Source organism: Enhydra lutris, unplaced genomic scaffold, assembly GCF_002288905.1.
Source record: "Enhydra lutris kenyoni isolate GAN:26980312 unplaced genomic scaffold, ASM228890v2 scaffoldscaffold40, whole genome shotgun sequence".
NCBI lineage: Eukaryota > Metazoa > Chordata > Mammalia > Carnivora > Mustelidae > Enhydra > Enhydra lutris.
The window spans coordinates 11,861,105-11,886,531 of NW_019154124.1; the positions used below are offsets into that span (position 1 = coordinate 11,861,105).

At 34.6% G+C, this 25,427-nt stretch overlaps 1 protein-coding gene across 1 annotated transcript in view; it reads right to left on the reverse strand.

Annotated features, from left to right (window-relative positions):
* The window catches only part of LOC111155313 (piccolo presynaptic cytomatrix protein), a 418,957-nt gene that overhangs the window by 91,550 nt on the left and 301,980 nt on the right, over positions 1 to 25,427 (reverse strand). Inside the window, 1 exon segment of the mRNA XM_022515457.1 lies at positions 17,971 to 18,096. Coding sequence (XP_022371165.1) covers positions 17,971 to 18,096 — 126 coding nt within the window.

The following is a 25,427-nucleotide window of genomic DNA, read 5'->3' on the forward strand; positions in this document are numbered from 1 at the left end:
TAGAGTCAATGACTTCTATACTCACAGATCTAAAATAGGTTTAGTTCTAATCACAAAAAACAAAATTACAAAGAACATAGATTAGTACATGTTTTGCAGTATTAATGGTCAACAATAAAAAAGTCACTGAAAAAGAATCACATAAATAAAATGTGTTGTAAAAGCAGGTCACAACTATTTTATAGACTCATGTTACAAAGCAAGCAAGATCCTTGCAGACGCTCTAGTTTTCATTTCTTATAGAATACATTAGAAACATGAAACATGAGGTGACAAGACTTCCAATAGCACACGGTTAGTTAATGGTAGTGCAGAAGTATGAACTTCATCTATCGCTCAGGCCAATGCTAGTTTCAGCAAATAGAAAATCTCATTCAGTTTATGCTAACTAAACCTACCTCATAGTGCATCTACATAGAAATGGTGCTCAAATATGTAAAACCTAGCACAAAGAACACATACATTTTTTATAATTCCATCTTAATTATAATAAAAAGATAATTAAAAAATATATTTCTTATCTATATAACTATTTTTTCTTTTTCTTTTTTTTTTTAAAGATTTTTATTTATTTATTTGACAGAGAGATCACAAGCAGGCAGAGAGGCAGGCAGAGAGAGAGGAGGAAGCAGGCTCCCTGCTGAGCAGAGAGCCTGATGTGGGGCTCGATCCCAGGACTCTAAGATCATGACCTGAGCCGAAGGCAGCGGCTTAACCCACTGAGCCACCCAGGCGCCCCATAACTATTTTTTCTTAATATTTTATTTATTTATTTGTCAGAGAGAGAGAGAGAGAGAGAGAGCACATGCAGGCATACAAGCAGGAGGAGCAGCAGGGAGATGGAGAAGGAGGCTCCCTGGCTTAGCAAGGACCCTGATGGGGGACTTGATCCCAGAACCTGCTCTCATGATCTGAACTGAAGGCAGATGCTTAAACGACTGAATCACCCAGGTAACTCTCTATACGACAATTTTATTTGAAGACTTGGACATGCAAAAAATGAAAAGATAGTTGAACAACCAGATAGTTTTTGTGGGATGCACCATTTTTGGTGGATAAACAAAGTCAATTAGGAATGAAAAAAATTGACTTTCTCATCTCTTATCTCCATTCCACTCCCAGAAAATAAGCAAATAGCACACTTGCACATGCACACTGATGGGAAATTATGCTGAACGCTGTTATAAGGGAAAATAATGTAGGAAGGATTACCCAATGTCACTAATTACCAAGGAAATTCAAATAAAAATTACACCTGTTAGAATGGCCATTATACAATTAAAAAAACAACAACAACAAGACAGTAAGTGTTGGTAAAGAGAAGAAAAATCAGAATCTTGTACTTGGTTGGAATACAAAATGGTGCAGCCATTATGAAAAACAGTATGATGTTTTCTAAACATTAAAAACACATTTACCAATTGATCTAGCAATCCCATTTCTGGGTATTTATCCAAAATAATTGAAATCAGGATCTCAAAGAGATAGTAGCAAGACCATGCTCATTATAGTTATATACACAATAGTCAAAACATTGAAATAACCTAAATATCCATTGATAGATAAATGATAAATGAAACATGCTTTATATATACAGTAGAATACTGTTCAGCCTTTAAAAAGGAAAGAAAATCCTATACGAGACAAGATATGAAAATTGCAAATTCATGCTTTTTAAATAGAGTCAAGGTAAAAAGGGGTATATAATTAGCTGTGATTTGTGGTTCAACTTGAGGAAGATTGTCATGACAGGACTGTGTTTCTAATGTTTCTAATCACTATAAACTCTATAATAATCTAATACTATATATAGATCATAAACTCTATGATAATCTAATCACTATAAACTCTAAAATAATCTAATACTACATTCTAATATTTCCTGCAAAGATTGGTATAGATGCTAACATCACTCTATGGCCACAGTTTATGGTTTTTAGAATTAGATATATTATTTGAAACAGATTAAAATAGGATGTAGCTGAATAAGACAAGAAAAAGGATATGGGTAGATTAGTAAAATGTTAATAATTCCAGGAAAATCATATAATATATGGAGCTATCCAATGATACGTATGTGATGTTAACATCTCATCTGAAGTAGACTGGAGTTCATAAATTTATAAACTTTTAATTTCCCAATTCATTTTGTTAGAACAAAGTGGATGTTTTCACGTAACTTTGTAATTCAATGGTATTACCAGATCAATACCATTAAGTAGAGTGTCACCCACTAATCCTAAAGGCACTCATGAATATATAGATACATAGTTAATTGAATGAACATAGGAAGCGAGTCTACAGGATGCAACTGTCCATGAGAAATGCTTGCCTTAACTGTGGCCTCCTCTGCTTTAAGTATCTCTACTGAACCACTAAGGATTTTAACTTTAATTATGTTCTTAACCTTTTTAATATTCATATATTCTGTACTATTCTTTTTTTAATGTTATTTAAATGTATCCCACTACTCAGACAACAGATTTCAACCCAACATATTGTCACTTTATTCTAGGAAAAGGAGTTTTCTAATAAATATAGGAGTTATTTGGATCAGTGGCAATATCATCACCATCATCATCCTCTCCACTGAGAATTAACGTACATAAGGACAATATAAGTTCCAGTTCAAACACTAGTAGACAGAATGCACAAAACTTTGATTACTGAACTGTAACTTTAAATCATGTGTAAAATCAGATAAAAAGAAAATTGTATTTCAGAAAAGGAAAATTCTAAAAAGAAATCTCCCAAACAAAATTTAAAAGCAAAAGGTAAATGCAAATATACTTAGTCTACATAAGAAAACAGAATTTTTCTTTTGACATAGAAGTAGGGAGTTTTTATCCTGACCTAAGTACTCATCACTAGAAATATTATAACACATTACAATATTACAACAATATTTTGCTTATTTTTGAGCCAAAGATACTATATCATTATTATGAATGGTATAATCGAGAGTAAAATGGTGAACTTTTAATGTATAAATTCTTTCACCATTTGAGGCACTAAAGGATATAAATAGAATAAGGAAGCCATTTCAAACAATAAAAAAATCAATAACCATTTTATCATCCTGAGAGAATCTTAAAGAAATAAAGTGAATTATTACTTCATAAGAATTGTCAATATTTTTATTTCTCACATATCAAAGAAGAATTAGCAAATAATTTACATTGGCCTGAGAGATGTTCAATAAATAATAAATACCATGTGACGGCAGAATTTCATTCCAAAAGTTCTAAATCACCTTTAACATGTAAAATGAAATTTCTATCCATATAATAATGTGAAACGTATTACAATAACTGATTTTTCCATTAACAAACAAGAATTGCCTAAGAAAATAACATTTAAAAAAAAGATTTTATTTATCTGAGAGAAAGAGTGGGCGCTAGCATGAGCATTTACAGGGGAGGGAGGGTGGGAGGGGAGGTTCGTAGAGGGGGAGGAGGGAGGGAGAAGGAGGGGAAGAGGAGGAGAGAGAATCCTGAGCTTACTCTTAAATGAGCTCAGAGCACAGAGCCCAGCAGGACTGGATCTTGCCGGGATCATGACCCAGCCGAAACCAAATGTCCGAGGCTTAACGGACTGAGCCACCCAGGCGCTGCAGAAGACAACAGTTTAACATCAATATCTACCCATTGATGTAAAACAAAACTCCACTATTTTCCCTCTGGCTCTCAAAAATTCATGAAGAGAAATTATTTCTCCTAATTCATAAGCATACATGATCACAACTATAAAAACTAACAGCAATATATACTATGAATTATGAAGGATGTTCATACATATACTGGCTAATTTTAAGAAGTCCTTTTGATTAAAAGAAACAAAATCAGACCATTTCACTTATGTTAATGGAAACAATATGGGACTTTATTTTTTTACAAAATCATTTTCCCTACTTTTTCTCATTTTATCTTCATAGCATTCCAGTAAAATCAGTAAGATAAGTGTAACTTACCCTACTTTTACAGATGTGAAACCTCAGCTTTAGAAATTACATTTAGTGGTAGTTCCAAAAGCTAGCCCTCCCGATTACTCATCTAAGTTCAGGAAAATTGGCATTCTAAGGGCTTTTTTTCTGTTTAAGATACACAGAACCCAATTCTAAAATCTTGACTTTTTATAGCTAATATTTTAGAATTAAGTGCAAAAACAAAATAAGTGAATGCATTTGATTATAATAAAACTTACCATATTGAGTAGACAGATATTTAATGGGTGTCAGAGAGAGGACTAGATTCTGGGTCACTAAGGTCAATCAGTTTATGACTCCCAAAATGCTTTCTCCCAGGGAGGAGTAGGAGCATCACGGAAGATAAACAAAACTCTGGCTCCAGGATTTGAGAACTCTGGGGGGCTGGTGGGTAGGAAGCTGAGAAATGGGAATGAGGATGGAACACCTCCTCTGCTCTAAGTATAAAACGAAAATTCAAGCCCTAGCATTAAGAAGGGAGAGTGATTACATGGGTTGAAGAGAGAAATGAGACCAGAAAGGTTGGTGTATGTCTGCCACAGGCCTAGTAGATCACCATGAATTCGGACTCAACTCATATGATAACATAAGACATAAGAGGCAAGGTTTACAATAATCAAATTATCACTTTAATAACATTGTGCAGTTTGGAGAGGGCCTACACCTTTCTTGCCCTGTGGCCCTCCCACTTCTGGCAGTTCGGGTCAGTCTCTTCCATGTTTCACTCTGTAGGACTGTTATAGTATATAGGGATTTATGATTTCAAAATATGGGGGAGGGGCTTTTGGCTTACTAATTCTGAACACTATGTGTAGGAACAAATGAGTGGACACGCTGAGGTCATTTTCACTCAGCCGAAATTTAACACACACGTTGTATTGGCTGTGTGTGTACACAAATATATACACAATGTAATATAACACTTTATCATTATGTCCCTATTCCCACCTTGGTCTGAAGAGCCACATCACACACCTGGGTTATTTCTTTAGTTTCCTAACTGCTGTCTTGCTACCTTTCACTCCTTCAAACTATCCTATTTACAGCACTCAGACTATTCCTATTTGTTTTTTAAAAAAGGTTTATTTCTTTGGAGAGAAAGAGAGAGAGCGTGCATGCACATGCAGAGGGAGGGGCAGGGGAAGGGGGAAAGAAAGAATCTCCACAGACTCCTTGCTGAGCCTTGAGCCCAACGAGGGGCTCCATCTCACAACCTTGAGATCATGACCGGAGCTGAAACCAAGAGTCAGATGCTCCACCTGTGCTCAGGCAAACCCCCAACTCCCCCATACCCCCCTTAAAAAAAATTATTTATTTACTTGAAGAGAGAAAGAGAGGAGTATTCCTATGTGTCAGCCCAGGGGCTTCTCATCCCACATGAGCAGAAGCTGAAGTCCTGACAATGGCCCACAAGATTCGATCTCTGTGACTGCTTGGACCGGAACCTCCACTGCCCTCTCTCACATGCTCGCTAGCTCCCACCACGCTGGGCTCCTTGCTGTCTCCATTTTCCTCCCGCACATCAGGCATGATCTTGCTCTGGGCCTCTGCCCTTTTCATTTGTTTGCTGGAATACTGATACCTTCTGGCTCCGTCTTTCCTCTCCCTGGGAACTTTACTCCGTTCTGGCCTTCTGGGTGAGGCCCTCCAGGAACACCCCTCTACAGCTGCAAGCCCACCCCCTACAGGCGTAGCTCTGCTCCTTGCTGGATTCCTCTCCTTAGCACACACCACCATTAAATATAGGCTACTTATAAATAGTTTTGCTATTTTCTGTCTCGCCTGCTAAAAGGTACAGTCCATGCTTTCTTCATTTATGTCCCCACGGGGTCAAGAGAGATCACTCTAGACAGCATGTACTAAAAAAATGATAGAAGTAAACGGATCCACTCATAGACCTCAGCAGACTCAAGCATCATGAAGGATGATGAGGAGGATCTAGGAAAGACTAAAGAGTAAAAGAAAACAAAAGGAGCTTAAGAAAGAAATCTTATTTTCTTCCAATGATCAGTGTAATTTACTATACATATGAAAATCCTTCAATCTGAAATCATTGAGTGCCGACATGAAAACCTAAAAACCTGCATTTCCGCAGAACATTCTTTCTGTTTCAACACTCATTGCTCTAGCTGGAGCACAGCAGAATGTCGTAACTATAAAAGTTAACAATGAAATAAATGAAAGCTGGGAAAGATCTGTTTCAGTTCCTGGACAGTTCCTTGCCCTGAGAAGTTTACAATCTGCTGTTAGAAATTACCCGAAGGTTACCTGGGATTCTTTGGGATGGGAGGGGGCATATCTGTAATCTCCACTTAGTTATTGTACTGGTTTCTAATGCACGCGGAATACACCAGTGCACTCTGAATTTCTATAGTCCTCTTACCACAACCAAAAAAACATAAAGTGCTCATAAAAAGTCACTAAAAAATGATTTTTTTTCCCTTAAGGGTAACTTTCTTCTAGCTCTTCAGAATTATTTTATATTTTTATTCATTTAGACCCTCATCAAACCTTACCTCCACAGTGAGTACTTTTTAACCACTGCTTTTCTAGACTGTAGGCACCTTCATAGCAGGATAGCATCATATCGTTCTTGAATAGACCTGTGCAGAGTAGTTACTGAACACATGTTGTAACCCATATATACTCTTCATTATTTCTGGTATTCCTAATAATAGCACCACCACTCCTTTACAACAACCTTCTCGCCAAACTCCCTGTTGTGTTTCATTTTGTTTTGTTTTACCTCCATCTAACCTCAGTATATTACCATGGCACCCCAATACATTCTTATAATTCTACAGTACACACTTCAGTGTCCTTCCCATTAAGAAACATCTCATGCAGGGATGAATTCAAGTTTTGCAGGGCCTGAGGCTTATGCGGTTTTAAGGAAAAAATATAAAGTTATGAATACAAAATGGGATACAAGTGAATATTTGTTAAAAGGACAAACAAAGCCACAACAAATGACAAATGGTGAAAAAGCAACAGATGCCACAAACACGACCAATTCCTCGGAACTTTCTGGAGCCATGTCAGGGGCTTGCTGCATGAAGAAGGAGCCCTGACACTTGACTTTCATCAGTGTCATAATTTCTCCATTCTGGTCTCATTTATTTCTTCAGCGCATGTAATCACTCTCACCTTCTTAATGCGAGGGCTTGAATTTTCGTTTCGTCCAACACACTCAGCTCATCAGGGCTCACATGCTACCATTTCACCTTCTCGTTCGAAACCTTTGACCATGGACCATTTCTATTCTCAAGGCTCACTCTCTCCCTGACATTGCTTCAACAGGTAAAGGGTCTCCTAAGCATGCATGAGAGAAGGGTCTACAAGAGGATTCTGTACATTTAATGCCCTAGACCCAGTGGGCTTCTGTGATTCGTCAAAAGTCCCATACAAAAGGAGTTGATGAGAAAAATGAGTCCAGACACTGAGGGTCAGACATCAGACACCTACACCACAGCTCTGCTCACTAACAAAATGTGTTTTCAGTGACTAACAGACCATGAAAGGTCCATGAATAGATCCTCATGGCACCTAATCCAGAGATTTTAATCAGACATGAGGTTTACTGATTAACAGACTGGTGATAAGAAGAAAAACTTAGAAGCCTTTTCAAAGATTAGCCAAAACTTTGGTTTTACAGTTAAAATGAGAAATGGCTTAATCACTTCAGGCATTCCATGTTTGTTTGTTCTTAACTTATTCAGGCCTGATAACGGAAATAATATTTCACTATAGCAGACAGCTCTAACGGTTCAGTGTTCCCCCATGGGAAGCCTGAACTTTGTAAGATTTATTGTCATCCACACAAATAATTTTATCTGTCCTTAAAAAAGTAACTTCTATAGCTAGTCTAGTGCCTTAGAGTTAACAAAGCACATAAAATATATCGGCTCCTTTCATTCCATTAACCCTGTGAGATAGGTCTTAAAACCTCTCAGTTGTACAGATGAGATAAAAGGAGACTGAGGGAACATCGTAACTTGACTAAAGTCTTGAAAATGGCTTTATCTCCATGTTTCTGACCCAAGTTCGGTGCTTTGTTAATGAGAAATATTCTGTGTCCCTGTAGTTCAGAGATCAGGACTGACAATGGTCCGTTATCTAAGCATGTGCAGGTATAAGGGCCAAAGAATTCAATCTTAACGTAGCAAATATTCTTCTTATCATCAAAGATCTCCAAAGTGAAAGTAAACATGCTCTTCTTGCCACCTATGTAAAACGCGATGCCAAACACTGCATTTAATATTTCCGGTACATTATTTCTAAATCTGACTATTATTATCTCAATTTCCTTACTGAGAACACCAAGGTACTAAAATTTGAACAACATATCCAGGCAGTTAAGTACAACAGCTGAATTTAAATTCTGACCTGTCTGACTTAAAACACATTCTCTGAATATGTGGGACATGTGAAAACATCAGCTGAAGAAGAGCTGATATGAATTTATGAATATTAAAGATAGTTCAGCATTCTTGCTTTCAAAATAACCACTCCAATTCTCTCTCCCTCTCTCTCTCTCTCTCTCTCTCACACACACACACACACACACACACACACACACACACACACACTAAAATGTAGCCTGTTATGGCATACTGACGGGACAAATCCAGAAATTTAAGAATCAGTATCACTTGAACATACATAAACATTTCAAGGTATGCTACCCTTGTTAATAAAGGCAAGCAAATTACGGTAGGGATTATTACACTTAATCAAAAAATGTACAAAACAGGGTAATTCTTTAGTTTTCTTAATATCTCTACCAGAAATATTATGAATCAAACATACATTTCCTCTGATTAATTTCAAAGTAAGTGGATAAAAAATGATAAATATATTTCTTTGTCCTGGCAACACGCTAGTCATCAATATCCTGACAAAGTAAGGAAGCTGTCACTGCCTCCTAAAAGTAATACATCATAACCTACCAGTCCAGTTGCCTCAAGTTTTTTTTTTCTTCTTTCCATAAGATAGATTCCTAAATATTTATTAGGAAATCTTTGTATTAACATGAAATGTGATCTTTTGTCATGTGTACCTGACACACCAGCTTGTAGGAATTTTGAGAAATCTCATACTAATGACCAATCCGTACCTGGTAATCCCCCAGGACCAAGAACAAGGAAGCTCACTCATCTGTGTGGTGTGTTTCTTGATCTCCAACCTTGATCACTGCCATGCCATCTGTAACATATGCCAAAAAAGCATAAGCAGGAATAGAGACTTTCTTGCCTAGGAACATTCTCCCTTAAGTTACACAGGAGTGTGTCTTCTAACAGTACTACTGGAGTTAACTCTCCTACCAGAGACTTCTTCATAACAAGGATTTCCGGAGGCCAACTTCTCACATCAAAACCGCCACTCCAAAAACAGCTAGCCTCAGCCTCACACCAACCACTGATTGTCAACCATAGAGCCAACAGCATTTTCTTGCCAGAAACCCTATCAAATCATCTCTACAAAGAGCCAGCTAGTTGGATCAATATCACCCACACTGAAACAATAGAAACTAAGAATTTAACAATATCCATGAATTAGAATTTATGTCACAGGCATATTTCCTCACAGAATGACGTATGGATGAACAAAAGATGAGATCATTCTTCACAGGTATGATGACATGGGAGAATCTAATTTTCCCTATATCCCTGGCTAAATCAAAAGCAAGCAGTGGACATCAATGGTTGTAAACTTTTGCACTCCTATTCTATGTACCTACTGGTTCATTAAAAGGGTCTTGAAGCTACATTTACATCTTAACACTATATTCTTATCTTGGCTCTAAACGGCTTTCTAATCTTCCAAACCAATTTGATTTAATCATTAATAATAGTAATAACATAGATACAAGCTATATCTTCAAAATCAAATGATTGTTTTTGGTTCACTGACTATAAGATGTTTAGTTCCTATGGATTTACTGTTCTTTTATGGAAATTGTTGAAATTTTAAAAGTATCATGTCAGTAATGTATTTCACAATTAGGATACACAACACTGAAAAAAAAATTGGGAGAATGAGTTCAAGAACTTCAGTGGTTAAATGAAACTTAAAACCAATGATATGCACATGAAGAATTACATTTGGCCCATTATATTTCCTTAACAAAATTTTATTTTATTTACATTTTCTACTCTGCCTTTTCTAGGGATATAATATTGTTATAAGTTGATATAAAATGATACAAAATTGTTTATAAATTTAACAATTGTTATGTGTTAATTTTTTTTACGGTCCTAACTTATTTTATTGTAGTGATTCAAAATACAATGATTAAATCTCTAGGTAGGACAAGGGTCCAGTATTGTGAATACATTTAAGACTCAAATAGACAAAAAAAAAAAAAAGACTCAAACAGACATGACTCAGTATAAAAAGATCTATTTTCTCTCAAGTTAATCCATTCCTTCAATACAATCACCATCAAATTTTCCACAGAGATTTTCCTGAAAATTGATAAGAAGATTCTGAAATGTGGATGAAAAGCTCATAGGTTAAAAATTGTCCCAAGATGGTTCTGAAGAACAGCAATATGGTACCTACCATATGTCAGGACTTATTATAAAGGTATCATAATTAAAACTGTGACAATGATGTTGGGATAGACAACAGACAAGTAGATTAGAACAAAGAGTAATAAAAGACCCACACATGTATAAAAAAATTCAATATCTGACAGATGGAGCATTGTGGATCAGTGGGAGTAATGACACACTATTCAATAAATGGTACACACACAACTGATTATCTTTATTGAGGGGGGAAAACCTAGAGTTTCTACTCAGACCACAGATAGAATAAAACAACTTAATTCTCTGTCTATCAGGACATTATGTGAAAAGTGAGAAAAATTTTATGATTTTTAGAAGAAAACATAGAGCAATATTTTTAAGACTTTTGGGTAAGGACAATTTCCTAAACAATACAGAACATTTATAAAACTTAACAGAAACAAAAATGCTAAATTTGACTATATTGAAATTTCAATTTGTATAAAAACAAACAAAAAGACAAACAAAAAATACCAGCCACATACTGGGAGAAGACATCTACGCCCACTTATTTGACAAAGGATTACCAGAATATATAAAGATTCCCTCAAATTCAATTCGAAACACATAAACTAATCCAATTAAAGAATAAGCAAAAGAACAGGCAAAATGCAGATGAGAAAAACCCAAGAGTTAACAAGATTAATAAAATATTATCCTATCCTATTAATAAAATATTACCAAAGGGAAGGTAAACAAAAACAACAGACACCATAGCATATTACATTTGAAAATGAAAATTCAGAGAAAGAGGACCACAGATGTAGAGAAAGAAGACGACTCATTTATTACTCACAAATCTAAAAACAGTTTAACACTTTGGACTGCAACTCGGAAAAAACAACTACTGTTGAAAAAAACCATACAACATTCTCCTATATTATTTAACAACATAGTCATTATAACCAGAAATTTAACTTGTGGAAGAAATTCCTCCACACATGCATTAGGAGACTACTTCAAAAAATCAATTCTAGCATTGCTTGAAATAGTTAAAAAACCTCATAAATAACTTAAATAACCAGAGAATGTTTAAATTATAGAGATGTACAATAATAGAATTCTGCCCCATAGTGAAAATAGATGAACTAGAGCCACATGTATCACTATGAATAAGTCATATAAACTTCATATGACTAAGGGAAGTTGCAAAAATACATTAAGATATCATTTATATAAAATTTTAGAAACAAGCAAGATATGAAACATTTATGAATACGTACATAAAACTGTGAAGAAAAGCAAGTGAAAGAGTAACCTCAAATTAGGTCTAATAATCTGGGACAGGAGGAGAAGTCTGGGACAAGAGAGGTGACTACAGGAGGCTTTAATTGACTTCTGTATATCCCTTTCCCCTAAAAATATGAAACAAATATGGCAAGATGTTGATATAATAAATATGGCAGGTACATGGCTATCTGCCATATTATTCTCCACAGCTTTTTTTAGACTCAAACATTTGTAATCAAAATTACAAGTCAGCACCCGTTAAGTGCTAAGTTGCATACATCAAACCATAAAATGCTGAGAAGCTCCCCCAGCCCCGCTCCCATCAGGGAAGGTGGAACAGAAAGGGTGGGATGTTGAGCTGCGCATTTCAAAAGACAAGAGGTGAAAATTGTGAATAAGCTGTGTGAGTCTCAGAAGGTAATTTTCCTGACTGGAGAGGGGGCTCAGACTAAGAAAAAACATGTCCTCCTTAATGAATCAGTGAACATCTCACCCTCACTTCTTGTGGTTACTGTGTAATTGGAGACATTCAACCACTGAGCCATTCTGGTAAAATTCACAAGACTGAGAACAAAACACTCTCACCATTTAAGTGCAAATAAATCAGAAACATGTGTCAGGTGGCAAACATCTCCACATAGCGCTTGTTATTTTGAGTTGAGATTTTAACTTCTAATTTAAAACTCCTCTGTTTTGTGCCCGTCACCCTCTGACAAAGCTTTAGGGCAAGAAAAGAACTGCCAGGGGAAAATCCTCTCCTCACGCTCTGTCACTGCGCAGAATGGTGTGCTGCATTTTCCAGGTATCGTTATTTTTTTGGTTTATTTTGTTTTGTTTTTTTTTCCTGTATCGGTAACAATCTAATACTGTCCTCCCCTCCCCCTGGGATCTTAATTAAAATTCTAAGCAAAGAAAAACTAAAAAAAAAAAAAAAAAAACCAAAAAACAAAAATCCTAGAGTACATTTATGAGCAGTTAAGCTCAAAGTTATAAGAATGTGTACCCAGAGGTTATGGTTTCTATTTTGCGCATTTTTTCCCCTGAAAAGGTAATCAAAATGGTAATTAACCAACTGTAGATGCTGTCTTAAATGTACATGGTTCTTTACAAATAGTAGCATGTGACCACCTGTATTATTAATTTGCTTCACAAAATCCTGTGAGGAGTAACATCTTAATACGTACACAACATTTGTAATTAAAAATTAATTCTTCAACACTCATTTCTACATATATTATTTGAAATCTTGTTTTATTTGACACTTTTGGGCCCTGGGTATGCAGGAAACAAATCTCAGCGTTAAGGGACAAGAAAGATCCACGTACAAGTGACATAAGCACAAATGGATGGAACATAGAGAACTGACCCTGGTCTTTATCAGATTAAACAAAACAAAACAAAGTCTTTGCTTGTCATGAGGTATGGATAATTGTATTATGGGCTCCCCAAATCTGGACATGGTTGGTACTTTGATCTGAGAACAACATAAAGAGTTATTTTTAAGGAAAGCTTTTTTTTTTTTTAAAAGCATGTCATGAATTCTAAAATTGTAATCATATCGAATAGGTTTCACTACATTAAACAGAGAAAAGAGAGTTTATTACAGAGGAAGCATCTAATTTTTTGAGGCCATTGGTTAAGGAGCTGATTATATTGAACCTGGTATTGATATTGTACTGTGAATAAGGTTGATAATCATTTCTCTAAACATAAAAATTTAAAAATGGAAGTGGCAAGTTTGAAATATACATTCAAAGTCCATATATTCAAGTGTACTTTTAGATACTCAAATAGTTCAAAGAGAAATAACAATATCAAAGGAGAAAACGAGATAATATCATACATCACTTAAAGCCCCAATATTGATGAGCATTATACAGCCCCAATACTGTTGACCTGAAATTATTTAAAATTTTAATCTTAAAGCAAAAAGCAAGAAATAGCACTTCAGAAACTTAGATTTGTCGTTTAGTTCCCCAGATGTTTTGTCTTCTTTTTTTCACCCCCAACAGAAAAATGACCTTATGCATTAAAAGAAAGAAGGGCAGGTTGCAAAAAATCATTCTTGGAAAAAAAAAAATTCTTGGTCTGGTATTTGCTTAAGAATGTTTAGGAATGCTACAGAGAAATAAGTTTTAAGATTTTGGAAGATTCGTTTCCCTCAAGTGTCTGACTGTGTAAGTTCTTTCAGAAAATCATTACAGAATTTTACAAAACTAAAAGATTGGCTCAGGATATTTTGATTCACACAATGTTCCCTAACTGCTTTTTTAATTTTAGGGGATGGCACAAGCCTCTATTATGAGTGTTTAAACACAAATTTCTTGAGAATAGCCTAACAATTCTGCAATAATAATTTTTGCTAATTATCAGCATTCAGAAACACATAATTTTCGTACATTATTCAACAAGATAGACAACCTTGTTCAGAAAGATTTCTCAAAAAACAACGAATAAAAATCTCCAGGAAGTATAGCGGGGCTTTTTCCCCTTCATTGCGTAAGTCAGTACTTTCAGAATTTTGGCTTATGAGCACTAAAGAACCTACATGACTGGTCAGTAGGTTTTAAATACACAAATCCAGAGAATAAAAAGCTAGAGGAAACCTGGAAATACCTTTGCTTTTCCAAACATCAACAGAGTCTGAATCCATGGCATTGTGCACAATGAGAGTGTAAGCATGTGAGACACTGAATCTGAAAAGCCTACTGTAGGAGAAAAAACCAACTTAGAAAAAAACAGTAAAGTTGACCAGTTTTTTGGGAAGAGCTTCATTGTATGGAGTGGGGGGAAAAAAAGTACAGTCTAAGAATTCTATGGTCAACCAAATGTTACGCATGTTTTCAATCGAGTGGAAGATAATTTTAAACCATAAAGGCTCAGTGTACATACTTTTGTATTTGGAAATGCAGAAAGATACACTTGGAAGACATTAAATCAATTCCTAAGTCTACTGGAACTCAATCTACAGATGGAGATAAACAGTTACATACCCACAAACACATATTTTATCTATTTATTCATATACATATGCTTTTTCCTTAGAAAAGAATTAGTTTCAAACTATGGCAAATTAACCATCTTTAATGCCTTCAATAAACAAAATTTTATGATGGTCATGAAAAATTTTAAATATTAAAAAAAAATCCGCAAGTCTCCAGTGATATACACTGGGTATTGTTAGAGTGACACCTCGCCTCAGGCATAAAAATCAGAGTTGTGTTTTAACCAATCTAGAGCTCTGAAATTTTATGATAATCTATCAAAGATTAAAGATGAGGGCTCTAAGGATAGCATGTATGAATAAAGCACATATTTAAAGATAAAATAAAAACTATGTAAATATAAATACACGTACATAAACATATATATCCTGAAAATATACTGGTCAAACAAGGTGAGTCCCTGTGGATTCCCATTTGGACTGATGGCCTCCTAGTCAGTTCATCTTTGCATATAAAGAGAATGAATTTTATCATTTTAGCCTGGTGGCCCAGAACACAGGTATTGCCTTGTGGATGGTTTGTATGTTAAAGTAACTCCTTAAAATATTTAATGTTTCAAAAACAGGACCTCAATATTGAACCAAGACAGCATCGTGAATCCAATAGAAAGAAATACTACCAAGGGTTTTATTAAAGACCTATGTTGTAAGAGTAAATAAAACAAAGCTAGAAATCATAAATCACAATGGGTGTGCATTTTACAAGAACTGGACTCCAACCAGAGGATCTGTGCTCACAGAAAGGCCTCGTATGGCACTTTGGCAAATCTTTGGGGAGAATTACTAAATAAATAATTAAAATAAAATCTTAAATAATATGCATGTAGCTTTCAATGATTTCAAACCATTCAAACCAAATAGGCAGACCTTAAGACTACTACTTCCAAAAAGGATGAGAAATTTTGTGACAGTCTGAGCATGTAACATTCTAGGTTCATTTCAATTTTCTCTCTTGAATTAATTTGCTTTATATCTATTTTTTAGATTTAATTTATGAACTTAAAAATGGCTACATAGGCTACCAAGTACAAAGAGTATCATTTCATAACAGTATGCTTCATTCAAATTGTTTTTCAAATCATCCTGATTTGTAGTATTTCCCAATTTCAATGATGTAAATACTGAGAAGGGTTTCTTTATTCAAGTATCTTTGCAAAATCTTAACACAAACAGTTGCTGCAATTTTTTATTTTAAAATAAAAATAATATATACACTTCCTTCTGGAGTATGCTGTATGAAAATGATCATGTCACTCCCATTCTTAAAAATGGTCTCAATTTAAAAAAAAAATGGTGTCGATTTCTATAGCTTAAGTAGATGGCAACACCTAAGGATTAGCATTAGGAGTGATAGGATTATAGTCACAGAAACTTCATACAGACTCAGTGTTCTGTTCACAATTGTTATATGTTGATTCATTGTCTTTACCTTCTTTTAGCTATCTGGCTAACTCTCCTACCTTTTCCTGTTTTATGCATGATATTAGAATTTTTTTTTTTTTAAGATTTTCTTTATTTATTTGACAGACAGAGATCACAAGTAGGCAGAGATGCAGGCAGAGAGAGAGGAAGGGAAGCTGGCTCCCTGCTGAGCAGAGAGCCTGATGTGGGGCTCAATCCCAAGACCCCGGGATCATGACCTGAGCCAAAGGCAGAGGCTTTAACCCACTGAGCCACCCAGGTGCCCCAATATTAGAATATTTTTAATGATATGATTTCACAGGGGCCTGTGTGGCTCAGATGATTAAACATTGGCCTACGGCTCAGGTCATGATCTCTGGTTCCTAGGATGGAGCCCCAGGTCTGGCTCCCAGCTCAGCAGGAAGCCCACTTCTCCCTCTCCTTCTGCCTCTCCCCTGCTTGTGCTCTCTCTGTCTCTCTCAAATGGATAAATAAAATCTTAGAATAATAACATGCTTTCAGTTACATATTAGGTAACGTCCTGGTGAAGTGGCATTCTGAGAGCCAACAAGCAAATAAACAAACAAAACAGGCCTAATTTGTCTATTTCCACTTTGTAAATACTCCCACCATGACCAATTCAAGCCATCAATGTGACGTCATTGAATGTGAAGTTGGGAAGAGCATATCTTAGTGAGTTGGTTGGCTCCAGTAGAGCATTGTGATGAATCAATAATGCCTCAAGTTTCAGAAAAGGACAGTGAATCATTTTAGCATGATTGAATGTTAAGCAATGGGCTGCATTTTATAAAACTATGAAATGACAGAAAAACACTTTCCAAATAAGTATTTTGAGTAGAATAAAATGTAGGTTGAGGCTATTTTATGATTAAAAAATATTCATCATAAGCAATATCATTGAAAGCTTGTAACCTATATGTTAGAGTTTGGAAAATGTGAATGACATTTAATTAACAAGAGAAAATAATCATCATGCATTTTGAGAATCAAGCATTTTATAACATTTGAAAGAAAGTGATTATATATATATATATATATATATATATATATATATATACACATATTTTAATGGCCCTTTAGATATATCTGTAAAGTTCATTATTTTAAAATGCTTTTGATGTAATAAGGTGTATAGTATCTAGAAGCAGACAAAGAAACCTAGCCCAGGAGTTGGCAAATTTTTCCTGAAAGAGCCAGACAGTATGTATTTCAGTCTTTACAGACAATTTAGTCTCTGTCATGAATACAGTTCTGTTATTGTAGTGTGAAAATACCCATGTTCAGCATGTAAATTGATGATCCTGCCTGTGTTCCAATAAAACACTATTTACAGAAATAAGCAGCAGATAGATTTGGCCTGTGGGCTGTTCAAAGTTTGCTGACCTGACTTGAGTGTGTACTGAATCATCTGATATTTTACAGTTCTGATCTCAATATAATTTTTTTAGTGTTTATGAAAAATTAACCCAATGATGAAAGTTTTTTAAAATAATATTACCCAAGTCAACAATATTGACTCATTAGTATTTCTTAAGGTAATCCCATAGCAAACCAACAGCCAAAAGGACAATGCAATTGAAAATAAGATGAATAAAATTGTGAACACATTTTCTTTTATATTACTATACCAAAATATCATAATTCATCATAAGGAGAGAGGTCTACCTAGACAGTAAAGAGGAAAATTTCACATGAAATTAAAATATATTTAATATGAGTACATTCATTTTAATTGACTATGAAATCCTTATCCTTACCTTCTATAAGTTTCCCTGTCTGTTCTGCACTTCCTCCAGGAAGAATTTTGGCAATATAGGCTCCAATTTCACCATTATGTCCAGGGATTTCTTTACCACCCACAATTCTAATTCCTAATCCATTACCTGTATTGAAAAATTAGCAAATTATTAGTCATGATTTAAAGGGACAGCAGTTATCAAAAGTTATAAGGTGCACATAAAGTAGGCTCTGGTACCCAGAAGCTATCTGCAACATGAATATTGGGACTGGACACTAATAACAGAAAGGTATTATTCTGAATTCGGTAATAGTTGATATGAATAGGACATTCTGAGATTTTGGTAGCATCTATGATGAATTACCTAATACTAAAAAATAATTCTTTGAATTCAGCCATACCACCAAGATAAGAAACAAGTATCTTTGCCCATTTTTGACCAGATACTTTATAAAAACATTGTATGAAGATGTTCCCACTATAAGAAACTCCAGAGCATATAGTTCACTTATGAAACTGAGGAGCATTTCACTTAAAAAGGCAGTAATGGCAGTCATACATTGAGAGGACACAATCCAAGCATATGACTGCAAATGATAAAATGAAAACACGATCATAACTTGTGAATTACTATTGACTTTTAGCCTTAACTCATCAACTAACATTGTCTGTGCATTAGCATGGCACTTACTGCAAGGCACAATAAAATTATTCTTGACTGATGAACAACTTAGTAAACTTTTTTATTTCCTAGAACAGATTTTTCTGTAAATAGCCACATGGAAGAAAAGATGGAGAATGATTATTATGTGAAAACTAACTGAGACAGAATTAAGTTTATATTTTCTTTTTAACCAGCTAAAAATTAGCAAGTGTATATATATAAAACACCAGATATACTTTTTTTTTTACCATTGTCAAGGATATTAAAAATAAAAGTACTAGAAGAAAGCAGAGTTATTCTTCTTAAATGAAGGTACAATTATTTCTTTAAATTATAATTCTTGCCATTCACTGATTGAAGTACCATTTTCAACTCTTTCAAAATCTCTAAATTTTAAAAGTCATCTGCCTTATAGTTTCTGTTTCCTTCCCACTTTACTCCTCAAAAGCAATCCCTGTAGTCAGCATCAACACAGTACATTCAAAAATCAGTAACACTGGATTATGGAATCCTTCTGTCATCCACCTAGTATAGTTTGGTAAAACATCATTCTCAGGTTATAAGATGGTTCTGACGGAATTTCCTCTCTCATTTTCTTCCTCCTTTCCTTCTTTGTATTTACCCTCTTTTCTCTCCGTCCTTCCCTACTATTTACCTCCCTCTACTTTTTTTTTTTTTAAGATTATATTTATTTATTTGACAGAGAGAGAGATCACAAGTAGGCAGAGAGGCAGGCAGAGAGAGAGAGAGAGAGGAAAGCAGGCTCCCTGCTGAGCAGAGAGCCCGATGAGGGGCTTGATCCCAGGACACTGGGACCACGATCCGAGCTGAAGCCGAAGGCAGAGTCTTGACACAATGAACCACCCAGGCGCCCACCATCCCCACCTTTATTTTTTAACCAGGGTAAGTGTTCTGAAGATTTAGCCTCAAAATAAAAATTAAAAACAAACAAACAACTATGTTTCTAAGTTTCCTGCTGTTCTCAAGGGGTCAGAGCTTTCTCTGGCCCTACTTGTGGAGCTTTTCTGTTGCCAGTTTCTTGGTCCGTTTATTGCTATGAGAGATTAATTTATGATTACTCATTGAATGTAACTGGGTGAATACAGAATGTCATCTAGTACATGACCTGGTTTCAACTAAGTCTGCATAGAAACAGTTGATTTGTTAGACAGTAGGCTATAAGGATTCCCCAGGACTGATCCTACAGTAAGACATTAGACAGATACAAATAAAGGGTAGAAGATGAAGAAACGTTCCTAGCCATTCTTGATTCAATTAGTCTAGACATTTTTTAGTGTGTGAAGGACATTTGGAAATTACATATTGAAGATTTTAAAATAGCTGGCCATAATTAAATGGTTATTTTATGGACTTTATCTATAAAAAGTAAGAATAGTTTCTTAAAGATTTGATTTCACTCTACATGACTGAATCACTCAGAGCTGTAATTTACCACTTGTTAAACTTCTCAAAAAACACACACAGACACTGAATTTCTAATGTGGCCAGTGTATACATATCATTTTAAGATGTAGTCAGTTTCAGATCCTAAAAATCTACAGATCCACATTTCCTGTGTGTATGGACATATGTTCAAGATCATGGATTACATCAAAATTTATCATAATGCTAGAGTATAGAAGGGACAGCAGGGTACAGCAAAGTGCTAAGGGTATTTGGTTTGAATTATTTCTTTTTAAGCTTAAAAGAGAGAGTGTAAACATAGCCCATGAAAAGCACAAGCTAGATGCTTAGGATCAGTTGTTACACCTTGTAAAGATATAGCTAAAAGAGTAGTTGTGGAACTCCAAATTCTCTTAATTGGTATAAGTGATTATTTTTAAAGGTTCACTTATAGTTCCACTCTTTTTAAAATTTTTTATTTATTTAATTAATTTATTTTTATTATGTTCAGTTAGCTACTATATAGCACATAATTAGCCTCTGATACAGTGTGTCATGACTCATTAGTTAAGTACAGTTTCATTCTGTAGTCTTCAGAGTTAGGTAGTTGGATCCTTAGTACCATTTGATTTTTGGTGACTGAGGACGCTCTAAAACCCTGTAATAAAGGATCAGTGGAAGCAAATTATATCCATCTTAATAAAGTAGCACAACACAATCTCATTTAATTTATAAAATACAGCCTTATACCACTGAATTCTAATACTCAAAGCACTTTCTAAATACATGTTATAAGCCTCAGTATCTTTGGTAAAATGAAAGTAATGTACAGTGATGACAATACTGTGAGAAATGAAATTCATATGTAAAGAAACCACTTCAAGAATACAGTAAATTTTTAAGAATTACTGTTGCTCTGGTTGATGCTAAGTTTTTCGTGTGAACAAAGTAGCATAGAAATATTAAAATTTGTGATAAAATAGAATGATAGAAAATAAAAAGACTCAGAAATTATAACAGTTTTTTGCGTACTTTACAGGAGTAACATGTATCCTAATTTGGACATAATGGATGTAAAGTTAATTTACATGATTTCTAATTATTTAAACCTGGACATTTTGATTTCATATTTCTATAGTTGCACTTTGATACTTTATGTTATAAATGCAGAAAAAATATTAATACTTCCATAAAAATATAACACCCCAACTCGAATCTAAATTGTAGAACTCAATAAAAGATTTGGTAAATTCAAGAAGAAACATTAATTTTTAACTGAAATGCTTATATCTGAATGGTCCTTGATAATTGATGTTTATATCATCACTGTTTTTCGACTTTTGACAAATTTTTATCAACACAAATTCCTTTTGCCTCTCTGCTTGTATTTTATCTAAAAACATTAATAAAATACTTCCTTAGATGCTTTGAAAATACAGTAGTTTTGTTCAAGTGAACAGTGCAGCAGGTTAGAAAGACCAGTAGTTACCAAAGAGACCACAGAAATGTTACTAAAAGATTGTCTAAGTTAAAATAATCTCACAACATATAAGCAGTGATGTTGTTGAAGTCTTACTGAGAAATCTAACTTTCAGAAATCCTTTAAAGTATGTAGAGAATGTTTTTAAGAAAAGAGAAGTTCAGTGATGGATGTAGCAAAATCTTAAGAAAAGTATTACCTTAATGACCTTAGGATTATAATTTAAATGTACAAGTCTTTTTAAGTCCTTATTATAATTATGTGGTAAATACACTCTTATGTAGTCACTTTTAATATTCCGGGCCAAGATGGCAACACAGGAAGCTCCTGAACTCACCTCGTCCCATGGACACACCGAATCTACAGCTACACGTGGAGCAATTCCCTCTGAAAAAAATCCAGAAACTAGCTGAGTGATTCCTACATATTGGGTCAATGAGAAAAACAAAAACAAAACCACATAAAAACAGGTTTTGGCATACCTTCAACTACTGGGAGCCATTAAGAACAAAGAAGGCAGCTTGGACAATCACTAAGGTTTGAGAGATAACCAGAAGCTCAGGCCAGACTGAATCATAATGTTTATCTCCTACATGAAACCACTGCATCAAGTCTAGGAGAGGTGACTGTTTTATCTAATGCTTAGAAACCAACACTGAGAGTCAAAACAATTGAAGTAACAGGGGAATATATTACAAACAAGAGAACAAGATAAAATTCCAGAAAAGGACCTTAATGAAGGGGAGAGAAGTTATTTGATAAAAAGTTCAAAATAATAGTTATAATGATGCTCACTGAGGTTAGCAGAACAATGCATGAACAAAGTGAAAATTTCAACAAATAGAATATATTAGAAAGTACCAAATGGAAATCACAGAACAGAAGAATAAAATAAATGAACTTCAAAATTCATAGAGGGGTTCAATATCAGGCCAGAGAACTGGAAGAAAAGATGAGTTAACTTGAAAACAGAGCAGTGGAAGTCATTTAAGAAGAGGAGCAAAGAGGAAAAAGAATGAAGAGTGAAAATAGATTAAGGGATTCATGAGATACCATCAGAATGAAAGGCATCCTATAGAATGGAAAAAAATTACAAATCATACTTCTTTAATATAAAAATATAAACTCATATATATAGAACTCATACAACATAACAGCAAAAATCTGATTGAAAAATATGCAGAGAAACTAAATAGACATTTTTCCAAAAAGACATACTAATGGCCCAAAGGTACATGAAAATGTGCTCAGCATCAGTAATCATCAGGGAAATGCAAACCAAAACCAAAATGAGATATTACCACACATCTGTTAGAATGGTTACTATCAAAAATGTAAGAGATAAGAAGTGTTGACAAAGATGTGGAGGAAAGGGAACCCTTGTGTGCTGCTGATAGGAATGTAAATTGGTTACAGCCACCATGGAAAACTGTGGAGCTTCTTCAAAAAGTTAAAAATAGAACTACTCTATGATCCAGCAATCCCAGTTCTGGTTATCTATCCAAAGGAAAAGAAATAGGAATTCAAAGAGATATCTGCACTACCATGTTCAGTACAGCATTATTCACAATAGCCAAGATACGGAAATAACTCAAGAGTCCAGTGATGGGTGAGTGGATAAAGAAGGTGTATATATGCACATATACGCACAACGGAATATTACTGAACCATGAAAATGAAGGAAATCCTGCCATTTGGGACAACGTGAATAGTCCTTGGGGGCATTATGCTCAATGAAATCAATTAGACAGAGAAAGACAAATACTGCATGGTATCACATATATGTGTGGGGGAAAAAGTCAAACGCATAGAAACAGAGTAGAAAAGTAGATGCCAGGGACTGTGAGTAAGGGAAATAAGGAGAGGCTGGTAAGAGGGTACGTACTTTTAGCTATAAAATGAAAAACGTTTAATGATCTAATATAAAACATTGTGACTGTGGTTGTAACACTGTACTATATAAGTGAAATCTGTTGAGAGTAGAAGTTGAATGTTCTTACACAAACACACACACACAAAAGATAAATACATGAGGTGATAGATGTTTTAATTAACTAGATTGGGGGATCCTTTCACAATATATATGTAAATCAAATCACCATGGTGTGCACACTAAATATTTTACAAATTTATAACTCCATTATACTTCAATAAAGCTGAAATAAAAAACCAAATAAAATAAGCTGTGTATAAAATAAACATGAGCATATTAAGGAAACAATCTTTATATCTGCATTTAAATTTAAAGTTTAAATCTACTTTAATTTTATATGTTTATTAACATGTTACAGAAAGTATTACAAAAATGTTTTTATTTTCATCTTAATTTATGAAATATTTCTGATGTAACCAATAACCACTAAGTTTAGAAAAAATGAAAATAGTTGGTTCATTTTGACACTATCACATGCTACATCTAAGCATCAAGGAAATGCAAATTTTTATCAGTGAACACACTATCTTATGAACAGTAGTCCTTAAATCAATGGAGTTTATTATTCACAATAAAGTTATCACAGGATAATGATATATTGCAATTTAGTCATGTCATTAGTTGAACTGAAGAAGAAAGATTATATAAATATTAATGCTAATGAAGTACTAAAGATAATGGAAAATTCCCCAAAGGATAGTTCAATTAAATGTATTTTTATAGTTTACACATTAATTATACTCATGAGTGAGACAGTGAAAGTTTATTTTTATATTCTTTCACCTACTAATTTCTAGGTTATAAATTATTTATATAAATATTTAGAAAAATGTACCAACTTTATTAAAAAAAATAGTAATATCTCCTTTGTGTTCTTCTTAAATGCTACATAAATTCATCAATACTTGAACATAAAGACCCAAAGAATATTCCTTTACTTCACCATTTTTATTTTTACTAATTTTTGCTTTTTATGAGAAAAACATTCCTACAAATATAAAAACACATATCAATTACCTTATAGCAATCCCTATTTGACTGTTTCCAGCAGTGTCAAAATGGAAATGGAAACACTACCTTAATACCAAATCTAATCTGTTTCTAAACCTCAGCATAGAAATTACATACTCAACCATTCCCATTAGCTTTTTCTGATCCACTATAATTGTTCTGTAGCATTCTTTTTAATATGTATTTAATTTTAAATACATATGCTTTACATACATGAAGGATACAAAGAGAACATTTTTTGTCACATTTCCAAGAACCAAAGTATAAATTCTTCTTTTCTAATGTAATGTGACTATGATAAAAATGTTACACAAAGCATGTATAAAAGGCTATTCTTACACCATACCAGAAGAGATGCGCCGAAGTTGGACTGCCATATGACTGAAATGGCCATTGGTATGGGAAATAAGGAAGATACACATATATACATATACACGCACACATTCCTTCCCTATATACATACATATACATATGTATATAAAACTGTATGTGTGTGTGTGTGTGTGTGTGTGTATACACATATGTACATATACATACACACACACACACATATCTGTCATTGTGCCCCGAAATAATGCTCTCAGTCATCAATCTGAGAGGTCGTGCAGGGCTGCCTCTACAAGGAAGAGTAGCAACAGCTGAATTCTGCACATAGCTTTTATTTTGTTTTTCATCAGCAAAGCAAGGACGGATGTATCAAAGCATGAGGAGGGAATACAAAGAGAAGGCAATTATCTTGAAGCCAGAAAGCAGGCCTGTACCGTTCCCTACGCACAGGCACACAAGGAAGGAGTTATGGGATAAGGAAGGAACAGGATATCTGCGCTAGCAAGCACCTGAGGCAGGAAGGGGAGTTGAAGGTTACTTTCTTTCATAGCTCCTTATCTATGCCCTTCCCGAGGAGATGATGTGATCCTGTTCCTACCAGGCCATTGCATTCAAGAGCCGGAGAACAGGAACGCTGCGTACAAGGTTTCAGTTGTT